The sequence below is a fragment of the Artemia sp. Qi Xiang Cuo genome, chromosome 7 (genome assembly GCF_049724085.1).
Source record: "Artemia sp. Qi Xiang Cuo chromosome 7, ASM4972408v1, whole genome shotgun sequence".
Classification (NCBI taxonomy): domain Eukaryota; kingdom Metazoa; phylum Arthropoda; class Branchiopoda; order Anostraca; family Artemiidae; genus Artemia; species Artemia sp. Qi Xiang Cuo.
Window position 1 is genome coordinate 79,424,526 of NC_142800.1, and position 14,221 is coordinate 79,438,746.

At 35.6% G+C, this 14,221-nt stretch overlaps 1 protein-coding gene across 1 annotated transcript in view; it reads right to left on the reverse strand.

Moving 5' to 3' along the window:
• Positions 1-365: 365 nt before the first annotated feature.
• LOC148950734 (uncharacterized) overlaps positions 366-14,221 on the reverse strand; it is a 30,729-nt gene continuing 16,873 nt past the window's right edge. Inside the window, exon 3 of the mRNA XM_089091929.1 lies at positions 366-1,279. Within this exon, the coding sequence (XP_088948055.1) occupies positions 446-1,279 (834 nt within the window). The 3' untranslated portion in view covers positions 366-445. The remainder of the gene's footprint in view (positions 1,280-14,221) is intronic.

Consider the following 14,221-nt stretch of genomic DNA (forward strand, 5'->3'; position numbering starts at 1 on the left):
CCCCCGAAGGCATGTATCTATTCTAAAGTTCTATCCTTTGTAATTTAGGTACTTAAATTAACTCTAGAGATTTTTAAATGATGATCTTTTTGTTGGTTCATTTAAAAACAACAACAACAAAATAATTCGATATCAATTGGGAACTCCAGGGGAAAGGATTTTTAAACTTAAGGATTGATAGCTAAGACTGCAGATAAGAATATTAGTGAAAAAGCTTGAAAAAGAAGAATTGATAGCATGCGAGATATGGTGCTTGGAAAAAAATTGCTACTTATAGCCGCAAGACGTTCACAGTGTGTCATGCAGCATAAGCTTAGCACTTCTTGATTTTAAACTAGTTTAACAGTAAAGTTGGAAAAACAAAATAAAAATTTGATTATTTAATAATAATAAATACGTAACAAAATTTGATAATGATACTCTTTTGCAAGAAAAGTACGTTTATTTAGCTCAAATCCTTTTGCAAGGTTTCTGAAGTAGCCGCTCGAGATGGTACATCTTCTACAGGAATATCCCCTTCCCTTGGAAAAATCCCTACTTTTTGTTGATTGTTGATTGTTGCAAAAAATACCTTATGAGCTCCTGGTTGGGGAAAATAGGGCCCCTTGGGGGTCGGGGCTCTCTTCAGTTTGGCTTGCTTTCTTTGTTTGTTTTTGATTTGGGCTCTTCTTATTTGTTGTTTTCTGCTTAATTTATTGGGAGTGCACCTTTTGTTTTTGCGATTTTTATTAGCTGGTTGACCTCTTTTGTTTGCTCTTCGACCCTCTGCATCCTCAACAGCAACCGGTTTCTCATTTGTTCTTTGCTGAACTGGCTGATCCCCTTGCATTTCAGTTACATCGAACTCGTCTGGTAATTCTATATCACCTTCTCTAGGGCATCCCTTTCCCCCCTTATTTCTGTTTCTATTGGGTCGTCTTTGATTTCTTAAGGGCTGTTTTGGTCTTCGTTTCTGTTGCTGCTTTCGTCGTTGGTTCTTATTCTGTTGTGTTTTTCTATTAACAGCTCTTTTTGTTCTCCCGTCTACATCTTTCTCATCTTCAGGTTCACTTACGAAGTCGGATTCTATAAACATAGAGTCTTTTTGAGAGTCGACACCATCAACTGGATCGGTTGGATCAGCATCTTCATCCGCCATTTCTTTTAAGGTTTCTGAATCAGCGGGCATTTCACCTAATTCGTTATTATTTGTTTCAACCTTTCTGTCATCAGCGACTTCTTCCACAGCATCAATATCAGAATTTGGCTCTTCAAGGGGCACAAGCCTAAGGAAAAGAGACTTTTTAGTAAGGGGCAAAGAAAATGTGCAATGTTTTATGTAGCAGACTATGAAGCCGAAGTATTCCTAGCTATATATTTTTTTTGACGAGACTGAAGTGTGATTGAATATAAGTTGCCATAATCATAAGATTTCATCAAACTGAAGCTAGAAGTAATGATCAGGTCCATATATTATAGCAATATGTTCGTGAAGCTCAAATTTGTGACTAAATTAAACTCATAGCCAGACTTTATTGAGTTGTAATACAAGCATAATATATGAACTTAGAATTATTTTTATTTATTCGCGGTTGTTCCACATCCTATTAAGCAGACCCAATTTGGGAGACTGGTTTTCTTATAATTCCAAGGTAAAAAGTATGTTTTAATTTAATCAGTTTTCAACGGTGATATATATTCGTAAGCTAATCATGTTACTTTTAATTTCATTTCTAGAGAGAATTAAGCTCTTTAAAACCTGCCGTTGAAATTTTAAGCCAACAAAAAGAATGAAAGGGCAAATTTTGTCTGATTAGTTCTCTTGCGCGGAAAACTTTGGCCAATAAAACTATGAAAACTTTTGAATGACAATATTTTTTACAAGTAGTTTCTCTTTTCATCTGTGATTAAGCTTAAACCAGAAATAATAATCTGGTCTAGGTTTGAAATTGACTATATACTCGGCTTGTGAATGAGCACCATAGCACAGTATTTGCAGGGTCCAAAATTTTGGAGCTATAACACTTTCAAGAATTAGAAGAAAGTTAAAATATGTGGAGAATGCATTATACTACTACTACTAACAACTCACAGCATCACCAAGCCACCCGAGGCAAACACAGCTACGCACGCTCCTCCTCCATCTCAATCTATTCGAAGCCTCCCTTTTTACACCCTCCCACGAAGTTTCCATTTCCCTTAAATCTTTCATTATGACGTCCTCCCACCTTAGACTAGGACGACCTGCTTTCCTTTTAGCCCTAGACAGTTGACAAAAAAAAAACAATCCTCGGCAGTCTGTCATCCTTGATCTACACAACGTGCCCTATCCATCTCAACATTTCTTTCATAATAGCCCTAGAGAGCGGTATTGAACCACATTTTTTGTACAGCCTATTGTTTAAAATACGGTCAGTCAGCCGGGTACCCAGAGCAATCCTTAAGCAATTTCTCTCGAAAAAATCTAGCAAATCTTCATCCGCTTTTCCAAGCGCCCATGCTTCAGAGCCATATTTGACTGCTGTCCCACTGTAGCTTCTAATATTCTAGTCTTGGTTTGCAGACTTATCTTCCTGTTCTTCCAAACTTATTTTAATAGTGAAAATACACTCTGAGCTTTGACTATTCTACTTTTAACATCTTCACTGCTCCCACCATCTTTACTAATAATACTACCAAGATAAGCCATGCTGCCCACTTGATCAATCTTTCCATTACCCAAAGTCACCTTTTCGTCATCAATTATTTCTAACCTTAGTGACTTAGTCTTCTTAACATTAATTTCCAAACCTATTCTAGCACCCTGAACTCGCAAAACCTCTAAAAGTTCATTCATTTTGCTCACACTTTCCTCTAGGATGCTAAAATCATTAGCGTAATCTAAGTCCAGGGGACTTTTTCCTCCCCATTTGATTCCATGGTCTCCCATTGTCTTTCCTCTGCTCCTTAATACAAAGTCCATCAAAATAATCCATATAAAGAGGGAGAGGACCCTGCTTAACTCCTTATTTAATACAAAACCAGCTGCTAAGCTCATTTCCTACCTTACCCGCAGCAGTGTTATTCTCGTACATAGTACTAATCACTTTAATGTATTTGTCTGGTATACCATACAAGGATAAAACCTTTTCTAAAGCTTTTCAATCAACAGAATCGAACGCTTGCTCATAATATATAAAACTAAGGACCGGAGGTGTTTGACAACTGAGGCACTTCTCAATTATTAACCTAAGAGTGAAAATGTGGCTGACGCATCCTCTACCTTTTCTAAAACCCTCACTGTTCTTCTCATAAAACTTTGTCTACGGCATCTCTCAGTCTAAAAAGTATCATATTACTAAGTAATTTGCTACCTAGTGCCTTGATAATTACCACACTCACTTTTTATCACCTTTCTTATAAAGTGGCTTAAATAAGGTTTTCCTAAAATTACTTGGTACTTCCCCTTTTTCAAAAATCATATTCATAATCTTCAGTAACTTATTTCTAACCTCAGAGCCACCATATTTAAAAAACTCATTTACTACCCTATCAGCACCTGAAGCCATACTATTTTTTAATAATTTTAGTACTGTCGTTAATTCCTCCTCGTAAAACAAATTTTCCTTCCCATCCAAGGTATCACGAACTTTTTTATTTTCCTCTATATCTTTTCCTGCAACTCTATCTGGGTTTAGCAAATTCTCAAAATGTTCTGCCCATCTCTCTTTAATTCTTTCCTTATCGGTAATTGTGGCCCCATTCTTATCTTTAACTGGGCCAAGTCCGGATTGACTCCTCCCTCTCAATTTATTGACATGCCAGTACAATATTTACCATTATGCCGTCTAGCTGCCTCTGCCAGATCCTCGGCAATTTTATCTATGGTCTCCATTTCACACCTCCTTAGTTCATATTTTAATGCTTTCTCCACTTTCTTTACATTCCTTTTGTTTTCATATGATCTATCACTCAGATAATTCTTTTACAAGTCCTTTCTCCTTTCTATTAAACATAAAGCCTTTTCACTAATATTCTTATCTGCAGTCCTAGCTTTCTTCCCTACGACACCTTCAGCAACTTCACAAATTATTTTTCTAAAATTATTCCAACCATCTTCCACATTATCAAATTTTAAACTCTCAAATTTAGTATTCAACTGTTCCTGGAAAGTTTCTCTCAAATTCTCATCCTGGAGTCTACCTGCATCACAACTTCTCGGGATGTAGTTACCTTTCCGAAATTTGAGCTTTAAATTAACCCTTGACTCTAGACCCCGTCACCAGGCTGAAAGATTGACCGAAAGCCGCCAACGAGAGGCCGGGTCGAACACTGCAGAAGGTTCGTACCGCCACCAGCGTGCCGCAGGCACGCCGCCTTCGGCAGAGGCGAAGGGGCGTTCGGTCAACTTCAAATTAATTTTGAGGCAGTTCTTTATTGCGTCAACCTTAAAGTCGGAGCTTTTTTTTCTCGTGTGGTTTAGTATTTCGATTTGCCTGATTAGAAATCAAGCAGAGCTTGCACTATCCCCGAATTTTCGGGTATTTTCACAAAAATCTATGCGTCACCCCAAAAAAAATTTGGTTCCCCGAAAATCACGCAATCACGGTGCCACCCCTAGTGATTTATCACCAGTGACTTTCCCCGCGAAATATTACTTTGCATACCATAATTCTTCACTACTCTCTTGTTCATTAGTTTTCTTCTCTTTTGTTACTTTGTATAAAAACCAGACAGATGCAATATGCAATTGCAAATATTGTAATATACACAGTTCATATTTTGACACAAAAAGAATCGTCTTTAAGAAATGAGTTTAAGTCATTTCGAATGCAGTTTCTTAATCGCTATTTCTTACATCATTCGTAGTCAAGAATTTTATTTTCAAGTTGAATAGAATTATAGAACGTATTCACTACTATACAGCTTCAGTCTTCAGTTGGATTTAGAAACTGACAGCGGACAGATTGTTTCTACAGCTGCATTGTAAATTTGCAGATTTTTTTTTTAGTGTTTTTAGATAAGATTTTCTTAATATTTAATACTCAATAGTTGAACCCTGATAGAAAATACAATCTTCCTTCTGAAACATTTTTACCATCCCCCCCCCCTAAAAAAAACCTTCTATTGAGACAAAATTTAGCTATAGACTAAGCTTTGTACAAGGTTGGGGAATAAAATATTGAACCGGAAGTTACCCCAAAAACATGCTTCATAAATAAATTGTATATTATTGCCTATAGGGGGAGATAGGGGGCTATCATTTTTAAATGATAATACCTCATTTTTTTATTGAAAGAAAGGATGCCAAAAAGATAATTATTTTTTTCATTTAAAGCGGAGACAGAAGAAAATGATATCAAATTCACTGGGAAACCATTGAAATATTTGGTAAACCCAGGGCCCCCCATTAGGACTTGTTCATTGCCTTTGGTATTTTGCGATTTCTCATAGGCTACTGGCCTAATTTGGCTTTTGTGTGTGCCCCAATTTAATTAGATTCTTTGGATCTTATTGAATGCCACGGCGAATCTATGACTCAGTTTTTCAGTAATTTGAGGTATATCTGAATAACTTCGACATTTTTGTTTTTGTCTTTGTACCCCTTTACTCATGCCCTAGATTTTTTTTTCAAGAACACTAAGCTGTTTAACGTTATTTTGCGTGTTTGTTTGAACCAAACAGTGACCTAGTTAATTATTAAGTAAATTATGTTTCTAATGAAAGCTGAGACGGTATCCTATCAAGGTGGTATCCAGAGGGGGGTAGGGAGGAGGTATTACATTTAAATGATAATATCTTGAATTTTTTTTATTGATAGCAGGGATCCCAAAAAGTAAATTTTTTTAATATAAAGCAGAAAAGGCATCATATCAAGGTGGTATTCCGGGGGGGGGGGGTAGTGAGCTATCACATTTAAATGATAATACCTCGATTTTTTTAAAGCAGGGGTGCCAATAAGTTAATTATTTTTTGTTATTTGAAGCAGAGACGGTATCCTATCAAGATGGTATCCAGAGGGGGGGGGGGCGCATAGGGATTTATTATATTTAAGTGATAGTACCTTGATTTTATTGAAAGTAGGGATGCCAAAAAATTGAAAGTTATAATATTCCAAATGTTACATTTGTTATATTTGTGTATATTTTTGGTAATCATTTGTGGGGTGATCAAATTTTTTAAACCACTGTAGCAAAAGCTTTGAGCCTGGGCAGGGAGCGAAGAGGAGTCTTTGAGTATTTTGACCTAATGTGACTTATTGTTACGACTTTCTTAAATTTGGTAATTTTTGTGAGCATTTAGAAATCAAAGCTTAAACTCAATAACTGATACTAAGTGTCAACATTTTGCTTGGATTAAAAGTGACGAACTAGGATGAAAATCCCAACATCTTCCAGGAGCTACTTCATTCTGCATATTATTTCATTTAGTTGCATTTAAAACGGATGAGCTTTTCATCTTTTACCTAAGAAAATAGCTGGCACTTCATTTTTCTTACTACCGAATAAACCATTAAGTGTTTTTGTTTCATTGTAATTGAAATTTTCTCATGTGAAGTGTTCATAATGCATTTTTCAATTTGATAAATTTACTCCTTTTAGATGCAGTTTATGATTTGACTGATATTAGGTATTTATCTGTTTAAAATTTGGAATGAATTCCCAAAAGAAAAAATGAATAACATTCAAAAGAGCAGCCAAAATCAATAAAAAAGCAGCACTTCAGCCTTAGCCTACATAACATATATTCTATAAAGAAGCCAAAAAAACTTTAAAATACATTTTTTTAAATTGTTATTAGAAAACAGTTTTTAATACAAGAAGGCTTTTTAGGAATCCAAAAGAGCAAAAAAAAAAACGATCAATATCAAAGTCGCCCATTTCAACTGTTTTAAAGGTGACAACAGATATAGGCAAAGGGCATTATGAAAAAATTAAGCTGCATTTTTCAAAAAATTAACGTCAAAAGTTATATTCAAAGTTTTTACCCAGATAACTGACGAATTTTGTGATACGGTATTTGAAGTTTTGTATGCAGTAATACACGATGAAAAAAACTACTAATTTTGATAATTATTAACAGCACTCCTATATACCCTAGTATCCTGTATTGATCCTACCAGTCTTCGGTTTACTATAACATAATCAATAAGGTATACTGTCTTACCATCACGTGAATACCATGTTAACTTATGAGCTAATTTATGACCAAACACCGTGTTGGTTCTAACTAGATTGTTGTACCTACAAAATTGCAAAAGTCTGTATCCATTACTGTTTTCTTTTCCAACACCAAATTTACCTAGACTAGGATACCCTCTATCCCTATTTCTACTGACCTGGGCGCTAAAATCTCCTAGTAAAAACATCATATTTCTGCCTGGGACCCTGTCTATTTGCTCCTGTAACTGTAAACAAAATTCATCTGAGTCACTAGTATCTCCGCCAGTCGGTTCTACAGGGGCACATACTACTATAACTGATACCCTGAACTTTTTAGTCATAAAATGAGCAACTAGTATTCTATTCTCAGCCTAAACAAGGCTTAGCAGCTTCCTTATTCATCATGAGCCATATTCCCTGTCTATGTTCCCCCTTGTACGTTCTCTCTTTGAAGAAAGTTCTCACTCCCTTAGGATGTGGTGAGTTGATATCATACCTGGTCTAATTGCTTTAGATTGAGTGTAGTCTTAGTATGAAAAGAATTGGCGTCACCCGATATGTCGTCACTTTGTACATTCTCTCTTTGAAGAAGGTCCTCGCTAATTTATGATGAGGATAGTTTATATCATTTCTGGTCTAAATGCTTTATATTCAGCGTAGTCTTTGTACAATGAGTATTGGCGTCACCCGGTATACAGTCACCGTGTACCTCTTTTAAGGAGAGATCATTCTTATTATAAAGACGTACAGGGGGAAGACATACGGTCGATAAAGCCTTTAATTTAGATGAGATTGGAGGGAAGGGAGGGGGTCAGCTTTTTAAGAGGGGTAAACATAATAAGAAGTGCTATTTTTTTATCTTGAAAATTTTTCCAACTTTTAGTCATCATAGGCAGCACAATAACGACGCCTAAGTAAAAATTGGCGGGGCCACAATGTATCTTGTTTTTTTTTTTTTTTTTTTTTTTTTTTTTTAGACCAGGGCACTTCGTATAGAACACAGTTCATATAATTATCCAGTAAGCTTATCGCAGATCATTTCTGGTCTTCGTTCTCGGTGCGAACAAAAAGCTCCTCCCACTTCTTTCTGCATTAGCGGGTTAGTCTGTTTCCGATTGTTTTCAACAAAGTGCATTATTTGTAATAGCGGGTTTCCACTTGTTTCCGATTAGATCACAGTCTGACTTGTCTACCCGTGAAAAGATCTGATGCCGCCTATGTTTCTATCTGCAAAAACGTTCTCTGGAGCACTCGCACCTTGGTCCGGGTTTTTATAATGGGTGAGATAGGGAAAGATCATACTGGATAGTTATATAAACTGTGGTATAGAAGCAGTTGTCCTAGAAGCATCGAAAGGAGCTCATAGAATTGGAAGGTGAAAGGGCTAGTGGTTTAACTGTCATCTATTGAGATAGGCAATACTCTGACTCATGGGCACCCATATGGGGGGCAGGGGGGGGCGGCTGAATGATGCCGCCTTATTTTTATATTTTTGTTCTGAGATTTCTATTATATAGCATTAAAAGTAGCAATTAGACGAAATTTGCCCCCCCTGGAATTCAGCTTATGGGCGCCCATGCTCTGACTGTCCTTTTCGGGCTGTGTTTTAATTATATTTCGTGTGCTGCTAGCCCACCCTCTATTGCAATAAAAGTTTTATTATAACTTATCTATATGAAATATACCAAGTTAAATATTACCTACCAAAAACTGTGACCTGAGAAAATTTGCCTGATCTTTGAAACAGGGGTAACACCCCCAAAAATTCAAGCAATTTTACTGAAAAATACACCATCAGAATCAGCAAATCAGAGAACCCTGCTTTAGAGATTTCAAGCTTCTATAGAAAATGTGGATTTTTTTTTCCCAGGGCGTCATCGTATCGAACCAATGGTTCTTGAAGACCAGACGATGGCTCATTTAAAGAAAATTTCAAGTTCTAGTTCCCTGAATCAGTGACCAGTAATTTTGAAGTGCCACTGGCCTCCCTCTCACGTGCCTTTTTTCAAAGAAATCTGATCAAAATTCTGCAATAGCCATTTTGTTCAACTTACCCAAATAATCCAATCTGGAAAATAATCCCTCAATGGGTTGTTAGCTATGAAGTTTGCCCCTTGATTACATACAGTCTTTGTTACTGGGAAATATACAATTTTTGGAAGAGAGACATTTCCTTTAGGGGAGATTTTTCACATGGAGCATATTTTGTACGGGGGAGATTTCTTTAATGAAATTCCCACGCAGGGATATTTCCCTGTATTATTTGAAGAACAATCAGAAATTTAATGAAAAAAAGAAATGTCTACTAGAAATAAGGAGCAATATTAAAACTTAATACATACACAAATTGATCAGTGCATATGGGGGTAGCCTCTCATGAACCCCTCACTCTTTTCAATAAAGTCAAATTTTTTCCCAATTCCTTAAGAAGACTACTGAAACACAAGGGCTGTTGAACAGGAATAAGAACGTTTTTCTTGAGCACTAAAAAACTTCAGCGAGTGAGATGTCGAGGAGGGAGAAACGTCCCTCATATACAAAATGATTTCTGTTCATTTTCAGTTTTAATCTTGCTCCTTACTTTTAGTTGATTTTTGGTTTATTTGATCCTGAAAAACGAAAAGATATAAGAAATGAAATCTTTCAATCCAGTCAGTAAGAAAAAGTCCCCTAGATATAGCGAAAAGTACCGTTACTTTGTTTTGATGAACTATAGTCAGGTTTTTAAGTAACCCGGTTCAGACACTGATAAACTCTGAATTTCTGTAATTCAGTCTCAGTTTAAAAATGAAGCTGTTAATACTCCTTTATATTGTGGCAGTTAGCCTACCTCTTGTCCGGTAAGAAAATATTTTGAAGAGGGAGCGAAATAAAATCTAAAACCATATACATTTTATCCTTCAGTAATTTAAGCCACAATCTACAGAGGGTAAAATGGTAGCTTTCGTGAATAAGTTTATCTTTAAGCAAAAGATTTAAATTTTCTTAAAATTTAGCTATAGCGGCTAATAATAATAATAATTAATTATTTATTGCCTAATAAGCAAAATTATGGAAAAATAGTGAAGTAGGAAAAATGCTAAAGATACAAAAGACAAACAAATGAATTAAAAAATCAGGCACAATTGCAAAAATAACGGAATAAAAAAAGACACTAACGAAAATAGAAAAATAAAAGGTACTGCCCTTTTTTATGTCCTCCTCACGTCGAAATGCTACATGAATAAAATTATTACTTCTTTGCATTCAGGAAATTTATATTTACTTGATTACCAGATCAATTTCTAGCTTAAATAGCATACGTCCTAAAATCCCTCCACCCTAATGTCTGGATGTAGCCATAAGCTATCTATAAAAGCTGATTCATTTTGTTGTTCTGTTTTTTTTGTTTTTTTTTGTTTGTTTTTTTGTGTGTTTGTACTTACTCATCATCATCTGTTGACTCATAATGCCAAATAATACCCATTAAAAGATAAGCCGTCCTAGCCGAGTGGTTGGTGCGTTAGATTTAGAATCATTCTGAAGGGCGGGGTTCGATTCCTAGTGTGGCCAGTTATTTGGTATGGGACGGGGGTCAGTGGCATGTACTCTGTAAGTTCATCCAGGGTCGACTCAGCTCTAAATGGGTACCTTTAAAATTTTGGTAAGATAAGCAAGAAGGGTGTGCAAAAGCACAGAATGTCTGGCCACCCACCTCCCCCCTGCCCCCTTATTTCACTTTTTGACAGAGTGGTGTTAAAAAAAAGATCTCAAGGGTCTAGTGCCGTATCCTTTACCTCTTTTTTTCACAATAAAAAGAGGAAATTTTAATATATACAGTGTAGGGCTATAACAAAGCAATAGGAAGGGGGCTTTTAGGCAGGTAAAATGAAAGTAAGTGTAATAGAGGATATTTCTGAAATTTAATGAAGAAAGTATTACATTATAAGGTTTTATAAGGATAAAGTAGACTTGTACACTTACAAAAGATAATAAATTCCGTTTGTTTCAAGTTTTATTGCTGCTCCGTAATTTCAGTTAAAAATAAACTGTTTTTTTTTTTAGTTTAAATAATGACAGGGAATCTGGCTCTACCTTCTAGAACAAAATCTTTCCTATCCCGAGAAAGATTCTCTAGACAATTTCATCTCGGGGAAAATTTACCCATGGCAATAGCCCTAATCACCTCCAAACATAAAATCAGGTCGACAAAAAGGAACTAAGACAAATAAAAAGATTTTCATATAGTAATTCTATCAAATATCCCTATCTTAAAATTTCTCCAGAAACTTGACTCCCCCCCACCTCCAAAAAAACTTACCTAACTAAACGAGTTGAAATAGCTATATGAAACATGAGCAGGGATGACCAACCAAATGCCTTCTCGACACCAGACCATATTTTGCACTATACTGAAAACAAATACATTTTAAACGTTTTTAATTTTTGACCTATATAAATAAAAAACTGTCAAAACTCGAAGGAATAACTATGAGTATGTGTATGTTAAACTGACAATCTATGGTTATATATCTTTTTTTTTTTAGTTAGTGCAAATTATGTTCTGGCTTTGAAAAGGCATGAGGGTGGTTCACCTGTATTATACTATTATCTGCTAGTTTTGAGTTTCACTCGGTTATTTATTATAATTTCTGTTTGTTTTGAGCTTCATTTATTTATTGATGGTGATTTGTGGTAGTTTTACGTTTGTAAGATACTTTGACTTTATTTCTGCTCATTTTGATTTAATGGAGCTCTTTACTTTTCTTTTGAAAACATATTTTGTGAAAAGTTTTTTTAAATTAATTTCTGTTAATTTTTCCTTAGAACAGTAATTTTTATGGAAAAAAATATTTTATATCATCTCAGCTTTTCTATAAGAATCCAGAGTTTAGCTTGCTGTTTGTATGTTGAAGAAACTTTTTCAAAATTTCTTAATCCTGGTAAAAATAGTATTGTTTAATTTAATTCTATATCTCCTCAAGTTGAAATGAAATATAAAACTTGACTTTATTCCCAAAAAAAATTTCCATGCCCTTTTACAACCTGGATACACTTACACTCTTTTGATATATTTAAATTGTAAGAGCAGAAGTAGTAATAATAGCAGCCACGAAAGTTTCAACTTAATACCCCCGGTCGTGCTCAATATATTTCTGAGGTGTGTAATTGGCAACCAGACATACCGAGGTTTTTTATTCATTTTAAAGCAAAATATATTTTTAAATAATAATTGACAAATTGCTTAAATTTGGGGCGCTAACATACCCAGTATCCCTAGAGACATAGCTACTGAACCGTTCTACTTTTCTGAACAAAATGGCTGTGATTGGAAAATGAATGGGCTTGGGAGGAGGGCTGTGAAAATAAATGGAAAAATGAGTGAGACATGAATTGGCAAGGGTTGTTCTTGAGAGTGCTGCGTTTTTTCCTAGGCATCGTCAAAGTGTAGCCTTCTGTCGTCCGCATCGTTGAAGCTTCCTCATGCTCGGAGCATCCATCGGTGCTCACTAGACTCCCAAGATATATACACATCTCTACCTCTAATTGAAACCTCTAAATGGAAAAACGAATGGGAAATGAATGGAAAAGGGTTGTTCTTGAGAGCGCTGCGTCTTTTCTAGGCATCGTTCAAGTGCAGCCTTCTGTCTGCACCGTCGGGGCAGTTTCATGCTCAGGGCTTTCATTGGTGCTCACTAGACTCCCAAGATATCTAAACATCTCTACCTCTTCAATTTACTTTACTTTAACTGTCAGTGACGCATACCCTTAGCGTCATTAGTTACTGCGACTGTAGTGGTAGTATTAATATAATACACATAGCCTTCTGTCTAGTTCAAAATCCACCAAAACTTATGCTTAAAGGTCTAATTTAATAATGTAAGCCGTTCTTGTGATCTTCCTTTGTCACCTTTTTGAAAATTTACAAATTCAAAGGTCGTTTTGATTTAGTTCAACATCCGCCTAAACATTTCTGGACGAGTTCACCTTAATACTGCTAGCTTGCGTAGTAGCAATAGTTATAGAAGCAGCAGCAACATGCAAATAGCACCTTTGGTTTCTTCAGTATCCTCTTCAACACATACTGAAAGTTTAAACTTAATACCATCAACAGTTTCTGAAACAAGTTCTATCGACAACTTGTGTGGGCATAGTGTTTTTCAATTTAGTTTCATACTGTTTCAATATTTCTCAAATTTTTCACCTTAATGCCCTTAGTTTTAGTAGCGGCAGTAGAAATAGTAGCAGTAGAAATAATAGTAGTAGACTTAGCTTTAGTGGCAGTAGCGGTAGTAGTAGAAGTAGTAATAATAGTATCAGTTGTAGTAGTATGAGTAAAAGCAGTGGCATTAGGATTTAAATATTTTCAATTTTTTAGTTCGACATCCTCCACAACAAGTCCTGTTAGTTTCAACTTCACACACCAAACTGTTCACAAGATATTGCTCTTACGCCCTATTTGCCAAATTGTATAGAGATGACGTGTTTTGATTCAGTTCAACCTCCCCCCTCAAAATTCCCTTAGGTGTAGTTTTAATAGTAGTCACAGTCGTAGTATAGGCATTATTAGTAGATTTACTAATAGTAATAGCGGTAGCACTAATAGCAGTAGTAGTATTAACGTATTTTCTTTTGGTCAATTAGACATCCCTCTTGTCAAATCCTGAAAGTTCCAACTTAAATAAGCCATTGCTATGACATTGCTGATGGGTCCTTTTGATAACCTGTATACTTTTTAATGTTTTGAAAATTTGAAAATTTTGAATTTTTGAATACTTCTTGAAACTTTCTTCTCAATGGTTCTAGCCTTACAAGTAGTTGCAATAGAAGTAGCAATTGGAGTAGTAACACTTGTAGTAAATGAAGTATTGATAGTAGTATTAATAGTAGCGTGAAAACATTACCTTTTGGTAAGATGATCTTCCACTTAAAGCATTCTCTTATAGCTCCAACTTAAGAGCCAAATCAATTCTTGAGATACGTTCTCTTGACATTTTACATGCACATTGCGGCCTTTTGCATGTACATGTACATGCAAATACATGCATTTGCAAATACATTTGCATGTACATGCATGTACATGCACATTGCAGGCCTTTTTGAAAAGGCCGCACATTGCT